The sequence below is a fragment of the Hippocampus bargibanti genome, linkage group LG03 (assembly GCF_051943395.1).
Source record: "Hippocampus bargibanti isolate YZ-2025 linkage group LG03, ASM5194339v1, whole genome shotgun sequence".
In the NCBI taxonomy this organism is placed as follows: domain Eukaryota; kingdom Metazoa; phylum Chordata; class Actinopteri; order Syngnathiformes; family Syngnathidae; genus Hippocampus; species Hippocampus bargibanti.
In genome coordinates this window covers 14538752-14546377 of record NC_142736.1, presented here as the reverse complement: position 1 = coordinate 14546377, position 7626 = coordinate 14538752, and the positions used below count along the sequence as shown (strand labels likewise).

The following is a 7626-nucleotide window of genomic DNA, read 5'->3' as shown; positions in this document are numbered from 1 at the left end:
GACGGAAGCACACGAATGAACAGCACCAGAGGTGAAGTTACCAACAGTCCTTATGGAAGGTGACTCTCCTTCCATAAGCCATCGACCATCAAAAAGGTAAATAAAACTTTATTTTACAGCAGTTTATTTCTTTAATTACCGTCCTCATGTAATGCGCTTCTCTTTCCAAAGAGCAATTGTATAGCTTTGGCTTCCCCAAATTCATAACGGCCCCCCGAGAGGAAACCATAACTACTATGTGGCCCGTGGCAAAAAATTACTTTGACATCCCTGATGTATAGTAAGGCTTTTTAAGCTGAAAAAAAACCAGACCATGTATAATAAGGCTTTTTTAGGCAAAAAAAAAAACATGTATATTAAGGCATTTTTAGCCCGGAAAAAACAACCATCTATATCGTAAGCTGTTTTTAGGCAGAAAAAAACGCATGTAGAGTAATGCGTTTTTAGCTAAAAAAAAAATGACCATAGATAATAAGGCATTTTTATGCCGAAAAAAAACCCCACCATGTAAAGTAAGGTGTTTTTGAATGAAAAAAAAAAAAAAAAAAAAAAAAAAAAGACCATGTATAGTAAGGCTTTTTAAGCTGAAAAAAAACGACATTGTATAGCAAAGCGTTTTAAGACCAAAAAAATGACCACATCTAGTAAGGCATTTTTAGGTGAAAAAACAACCATGTACAGTAAGACGTTTCCAGCCCGAAAAAAAAAAACGCCTGTATATATGGTGGGTTTTTTTTTTCTCTGCAAAAAACACCTTAGTATTTCTACATGGTCATTTTTTTGGGCTAAAAAGGCCGTACTACAGTATTTTTTTTCTGCTAAAAACGCCTCACAATACATGGTGTTTTTTTTTTGCTAAAATCGCCTTAGTATAGTGTTTTTTTTTTTCAGCTGAAAAGGTCTTGCAATAGATGTTTTTTTTTTTTAATTTTGTGATTAAAAACACCTTACCACACGTTTTTTTTGTGTGTGATGCAAACGCCTTATTCTCCATGATCGTGAGAAAAAGCTTATTACAGTGTACGTATATGTAAATTCTGCAGACAAAGGACAAGACCAGGATCCGAACCCTTCATCTTTCCACTATGCAGCTGACGTCCTAACCAGTGGACCATGATGGCGCAGCTATACTAAGCTCATAAGTAACAACCCAAAAGTGCTTTCGATACCTGGTCATTCAAAATAGCTTCTATGTGGTTGAGACTTTGATTTGAAAATTGCACATCAGTGTTGGTAAGATGTCACAGTAATCAGTTCACCACACTGGCACTGCTTTATTAAACTTGTTAAGTAAAAACACAAATGGAATCATGGTCGTTCAAAAGAGCTTGACGTGCAAGCTTTGCAATGCAAGGCCAAGACCTGGATTGCGTGAATAATACCAGAGAAACCATGGTCATTTTTGGGGATGTAAAAATGCTGTGATATAAATGCTTATTTTTTATTTTATTTTGTACATTGTCTGTACATTGACCTTAAAAAACATGCCTAACCAGTTTATTTTTCGGTTAAAAAAGCCTTACTATCACAGTAATTGAGAGGTTCAATCCCTGTTCCGGCCTCCCTGTGTGGAGTTTGCATGTTGTCCCCGGGCCTGCGTGGGTTATCTCCGGGTCCTCCGGTTGCCTCCCACGTTCCAAAAACATGCATGGCAGGCTGACTGAACACTCCAAATTGTCCCTCGGTGCGAGTGCGAATGGTTGGTTGTTTCTGTGTGTCCTGTGTAGAAAAGAACTATGACAGATTGTCACTCAGAAATGACATGTCTTTATTCTAGCAAAAGGAGTATGAAGGCTCTACAGTCCTCGTGGCGTTTTGAAGTTCATGCCAATAACGGGCTGAGTCACTTGAAGCTTGGAGATGTTTCCAAAATCCTGCAACAAAGATGAGGCAACATGTGAACTTTAGAACGTCACAATTCTACTCCGAACAGGTGTGTGTGTGTGCGCACACTCACAAGGAGCTTGAGCATGTCTTTGGTCTCGGGGTCCACCTCAATAATCTCCTGGTCCAAAGCCGAGATCTGGAGGATACACACGTCGGGATTTATACTACTCAGCATTGCAGATGATGATCAATATGAATGAATGAAACGTAAGAGTTGGACCTCTGGCACATAGTTGTCCCTTCTCTCCCTCTCCTCCTCCTGAAGCTTGATGGAGATGCCCCTCACTGGACCGCGCTGGATGCGCTTCATCAAGTGGGTCACGTACCTACAACACAAATAACTAGCCGAGTGCCTGAAATGCTTCATATTCAAATGTTGCGCCCGATTAAATGGAAAACAAAGTCTGATGAATCAACACAAGAAGGGGCTCTAATAGAATTATAATCCGGAATACAACTAGAATTATAATTCAGAGTACAACTATTTATTTGGACTTTTTCCCCCCAACTACATGTATTTCTTTGTATTTTTGAAAGTTTGTGTGGTGCCCAGTACAACACAAAAAAAGTCTCAAATCCATGTTCTTCTTTGGCAATACAATGTTACACAATGTTGCTCGACTGGTCACGAAGGATAGGAGAGTTGTCTTCAGAATCAGAATCATCTTTATTGCCAAGTATGTAGAACACACAAGGAATTTGTTTCCGGTAAAACACGCTGCACTCGTATCAATCAATCCATAGATGTAATTTTATGGGTAGTATTTTGGAGACATTCGAATATTGCGAACCATTCACTCACTCTGTGTATGTCAACAGTGGAACATCAGCGCGAAAATAAACAACGCTGCGCTCCTCTCCAGAGCTTTCAACTGTTTCCTCCCAGAGGCGCAGACCTCAAACTCACCCTGCGATTTTGTTGCGAAGAGGTTTGCTGGGGATGATGGCGATCTCCTCACACAACCGCTTGTTGGTGTGGAAGTCATTGCCCAGGCGTGTGTAGTACTTCTCGATGATGACCCTGGCGGCCTTCTTGACCGTTTTCGTCCTGACTCGTCCCTGATGACATCCAAAATACAACATAAAGCCTCGTTATTGGCTATGGCGAGTAAACGCAGCCACGAGCACACCGCGTGGGCAGTTCCTTTAGCCATTGCAAAATGTTGTCTGCCTTACGAATGGACTTGGACTCTACTGCACTCAACTCGATGTTTGCAAAAATGAGGTGGATTTTTTTCAAGCAGGCAGAGACGAAACGGATTCAGCCCGTGTCCATTCAAATGTGTATTGTATTCCTTCCCTGTCGCTGTCTGCAGTCCACCAAAAATGTCATATCGGGAGGAACTATTGGTGTAATTTGCGTGAGAAACATCCCTTTTGCCATTGACTGCGCACTCAGAAGGTGATGATGGAGAACGATTGTTAGAGGGTATTATTCCCACTTTCGATGATACCCACCATGTTGACTCAGGCCGGTAAAAGAGGACGTACTCAACTTTGAACCGGAAGTTACCCAGGCAACAAAACGAAACGCTGGAAAAGCCCCGCCCCCTTGGGGGTCTGAGGCCATGACAGCAACGAACGTCACCTGGCGGTTCTTTCGAAAAAAGAACGTGAATACTGACATATTAGTTATTTTGACGTGTATTCTTTGGTATTTCATTAAAAACTATCCCACGTTAAAAATAGCGACCGAAAATATGACTGTTTTTGCACAAACGGAGTGCAGGATAATATGTTCAAAATCTCCCCCAAATTTGATTTTCATTTTTTTGGGAAATTATCTCTTCACGCAAATTATACAGTCGCCATAGATTGTCCCAAGCACTTGAAAAATATAAGCGTATTGATATGTAAATTCGTTACATGTACTCAGGTTTGGGGGAAAAAAATTATCCCTTCCAAGAACTTTTTTTTGACAAAGACTCCTTATACTGTATGATGAAAATGTATCAAATGCAAGCCGCGATGATAAGATTTGTTCTATTTACTCAGTGGTTAAATATTCTCTCTTATCTCAAAGTATAATAACTCGTGAAGAGCAAAAGAACAAAAAGGTTGTTCCCACGTGGTGGAAAATCACCCTTCTTCTTCTTCCCTGAACAATTCATTTACTAGATGTGTAATGGACAATCCTTCATAAAATGTTAAAACAGAAGTTTGCAAATTCAGAAGATTGTAAAAACAGATGTATAATGTACAAGAAAAAAAATCAAAACAATTAAAAGCAAAAGGTGGCGAAATCTTTTATTTGACATAAAAAAGGGGGTGCGAACTGGAGTTCCCTTTAGGCGTGGAGGGAATAAAAAGTGATTTTTCATGTGAAACAAATCTAACACGAATCAAAGGTGGGGAAGAACAGCAAATTCATATATAAAAAATGACTGGGGGGGGGGACTTTTTCAACAAATTAAAAATTAGAACGACTAAAAATAGGAAACTTGGGTCCTTCACCATTGAAGCCCTTGACCAACTCAAAGTACATTGTTGAATTGACATTCATATTTCAACACAATAATACTTATTTACAGTTTTAAGATTTCTCTGAATCTGATGAGAAAATTGTGTCATGGGGGCGGGGGGAATCAAAGTTTTTATATGGAATCCCAACAGAAAGAACAAAGACGACAATTGCAAGTTCTGTACAATTTACAATTCTCAAAAAAGCGTCACGACATTGCAAAAAAGGTCACCCTCTTTGGAGAAAAAAAATACAGTATGTCCAAGACAATTCTACAGTACAGCAATGAGGAAAAGTGCCAGAGAACCCAAAAGGTATGAAGCCTTCCGTAATCACTTAAACTGTTCTTAGCTTTGTTTAATGCATCGTTGACTCCAAGGCTCTGGATGCCACGCACAATATTTCCCAGAAAGAAAACAGAACGTGTTTTTTTTTCTTCATGTTCATGAACCGGAAGCATTAACGTCTCACAGAGCCGACAATAGACGTGTTCCACGGGAGACGGGCCGCTGTCTTCCCAAGATAAGCCATGCATAAACTAATCATATAGTCGCACAGCAGGAGGCCCACAATAGCAACGGAATTAAAAAGGCTGTCAAGTGCTGCGACACCCTGCAAGGAAGAGGCAGGAGCAAAGAAATCTCACCCTTGGAACTGTAACTACACTTTTCCGCACTCTCTTCCAACACTTGCTGGTAACTGAATTCAGCCACCGTGCGGTGTGATTTTACTCTCTGCCTCTCATGCTTGTTTTTATTTGAATGGCGGTGGACACATTTCAATATCGAGAACATAAGGTGAACCCAGGTGGGGGGTACAAGAAAGAACAAAAACATTCCACTCTCTTGGCACGGATCAAAGGCATGGGCTTGTAGTAGTCTCGGGAATGGCACCAGGCAAATCCAGAATTCAGGAGAAACAAAAGAAAACATGAAAGGCTATTGAATTTGGCTGAAGCGCCTCTGAAGAACATCAGGAACAAGTTCACCTTTTCTCAGGGAGCCAAAAGGACAAGGCCCAGCCCGCCTGCTGCCACGATTGGAGTCAGAGGTCAAAAGAGTTTCCATCTCAACATCTCATATTGACCTGCTCGACGGGCACATCACATCCTCCCTCAAACGAAGCCATACCCGTCATTCAAATCACTCAATTGCCCACTGATTCCTCTCAGTCGCTCAATGACTTCAATGATCAGAAAAAAAGGTCCTGCTAATGCTCATATTCAAGTACTTTCAATAACACAACTCAAGAGGCCGAAAAACAAACCAACAACTATACAGTGTAAATACACGCCACGGGCAGATGCATTCGGTGGGATAGTAACATCTACAACCTTGGTCTTCAAAAATGCAGATCCATTTAACACCGCATCCAAGCGTCCAGTGAGAGTGGATTCTTGTGTACATGCAGAGGTGGAGATGGGCGGCACATGGTGCATGTACGTGGACACAGATTAAAAAAAGAGGGGTGACAAACGAACACGTATTTCCCACCCGGCACACACCGAACGCCCAACACGACATGATTGGGGAATGAGCAAAGGAGGAACAAACAAATGTAAGTAGTGCAGTCATGAGCTTTCTCACATGTTGCTACCTTTACCTTCCTCGTAAAGCCATGGCTATTTGGATTGAACAACAAAATTGCATTGGAAAAAAAAAGAGGTTCACATGAGCAAAATCAAATAAAAGCTGCGTTTGGAGGAAAGGCAAAGTGACGTACTGAGGAGATTGTTTCAAGACAGCCCTCCGCGACATGACATCAAAACACAAATGATGCGGATGCGAGTTCTCTCCATGTTGACAACAGTCGGGATCATTGAGCATTGCTTTGCAGTGTCTGGGGGCTTTATTTAGGGTGTCGGGCTGGAATCCATCAGTCACTCACAGTCCACAATGATAGGCTCCCCCCCCCCCCCAACTATATAAATCACTTAAGCCCTCAAACTGCTGCAAATCATCAGATCAGGATGTCATTTTTTTACACCAGTCAAGTGAGGCGGTTGTTTGGGGTTAAGGCAAAGAACAGTAGTGTTGAGCAGCTCCAAAGCAACTACTGGTGCAGAGTTCATCACATCCTAATCTCCAGAACATCGCTGGGCCTCTCCTTGCACAGGACAAACAACATAAATGCTCCGAATTCACTTACTTTTTGGTTCATACATTCAAGCGTGTATGTTGGGAGAATTACGTAGTAAGAAAACTGGTGGCAACAAAGAGATATATAGCAGAAATAGTTTCTTCTTTCCAGCCCAACTCAGAATGCTCACAAAACGGTCTGGAGGGTTGTAGTATGTCGGGAAGGGCACTTGACCTCGTAGCCCGCAGCAGAGATCCTCCTCTCTGAGAGCGCAGGGCAGGATGGGCGTGTGTGTGTATGCTGTCCTGTGCTCTCTGGTCCCACGGCTCACCAATTTGGAGGCAGAAAGTGCAGGAGCTAATGCAAGCGGTTTATGCTCTTGGCTCCTCGTGTGTCATGCTTTACATTCAGTCCCACGTCAGGAATACCCACAATGGGATTTGTCATGAAAAACAGTTTGCGACGGGGAAATGAAATTAGATGCAGCGAGTCAAACGATCAATCAATCATAAATGACAGGACGAGGAGAAAAAAAAGATGCAGAAATGAGAAAAATGCATCCGGAGCAAAATGACACGTTGCAAAAGTTTCAACAAAATGTTATCCCTCAAATCCGGGATGGGAGCGTGGGGGGAGATGTGCGAGGGGGGGGGGGGGTGCTCCCCAGCAAATGAGCCAAAAAGTGTGCCAAAAACATTTCGCTGGTCCTTTCAGAAACCGGCGCCATGGTGGGCTATGGTTTCCCCGCGCTTGCTTTCTGAATGGAACCTCATTGATTTCTGACAGCACAATCAACTGAACTGCTCGTCGACCATCATTTGTGTCGCGGTGTGTTTTTCTTCCGTTTTCGCTTGAAGAAGCAGCAGCACCTGCGGACGGAAACACACATTCAACAGTCAGGCAAATGATACAATAGAAAAAGCGCTTATATTGGTTCAGTATATGGACAAAACAAAGCTCTCGAGCCATCAAGCTGGTGTTTGGCTTAATATCCCTCTCGCGTCCTAATTTGAGTGCAGCTAGCTTCCAGATTTGGGCCAACGTTTGAAGGAAGGCCCTTTTTTCTGCTCCAACATGACTATTTCTCAGTACGCAAAGCAAGGCACAACACAGCATTGCATGTTTCCATTTGGTGTATGAAGTAGCACAAAGCAATCAACCACTTTTGCGATGAATGACAAGACAGACTGATGGAGCCG

At 42.3% G+C, this 7626-nt stretch overlaps 2 protein-coding genes across 5 annotated transcripts in view; both read right to left on the bottom strand.

Moving 5' to 3' along the window:
- Positions 1 to 1744: 1744 nt before the first annotated feature.
- On the bottom strand, positions 1745 to 3406 carry LOC148900426 (small ribosomal subunit protein eS17-like). Its single transcript, XM_088993236.1, has 5 exons — positions 3346 to 3406; positions 2795 to 2946; positions 2108 to 2213; positions 1958 to 2023; positions 1745 to 1874 (listed from the first exon to the last, which is right to left on the bottom strand). Exons 1-5 carry the CDS (start codon positions 3346 to 3348, stop codon positions 1797 to 1799), a joined length of 405 nt encoding a protein of 134 aa, XP_088849362.1. The 5' UTR covers positions 3349 to 3406; the 3' UTR covers positions 1745 to 1796.
- A 723-nt stretch (positions 3407 to 4129) lies between these two features.
- The window catches only part of csnk1g1 (casein kinase 1, gamma 1), a 51063-nt gene continuing 47566 nt past the window's right edge, over positions 4130 to 7626 (bottom strand). For all 4 annotated transcript variants that reach the window (XM_088992113.1, XM_088992114.1, XM_088992115.1 and 1 more), the window contains one exon: positions 4130 to 7296. In XM_088992113.1, the coding sequence (XP_088848239.1) occupies positions 7242 to 7296 (55 nt within the window). In that variant the 3' untranslated portion in view covers positions 4130 to 7241. The remainder of the gene's footprint in view (positions 7297 to 7626) is intronic.

What these genes read in the sequence shown, in the direction of transcription:
- LOC148900426 (XM_088993236.1), bottom strand. An exon ending in CTTCGCAACAAAATCGCAGG is followed by an intron (nt 2,214 to 2,794) that starts GTGAGTTTGAGG and finishes TTTGTGTTGTAG; the next exon opens with GTACGTGACCCACTTGATGA. An exon ending in AAGACATGCTCAAGCTCCTT is followed by an intron (nt 1,875 to 1,957) that starts GTGAGTGTGCGC and finishes TCTTTGTTGCAG; the next exon opens with GATTTTGGAAACATCTCCAA.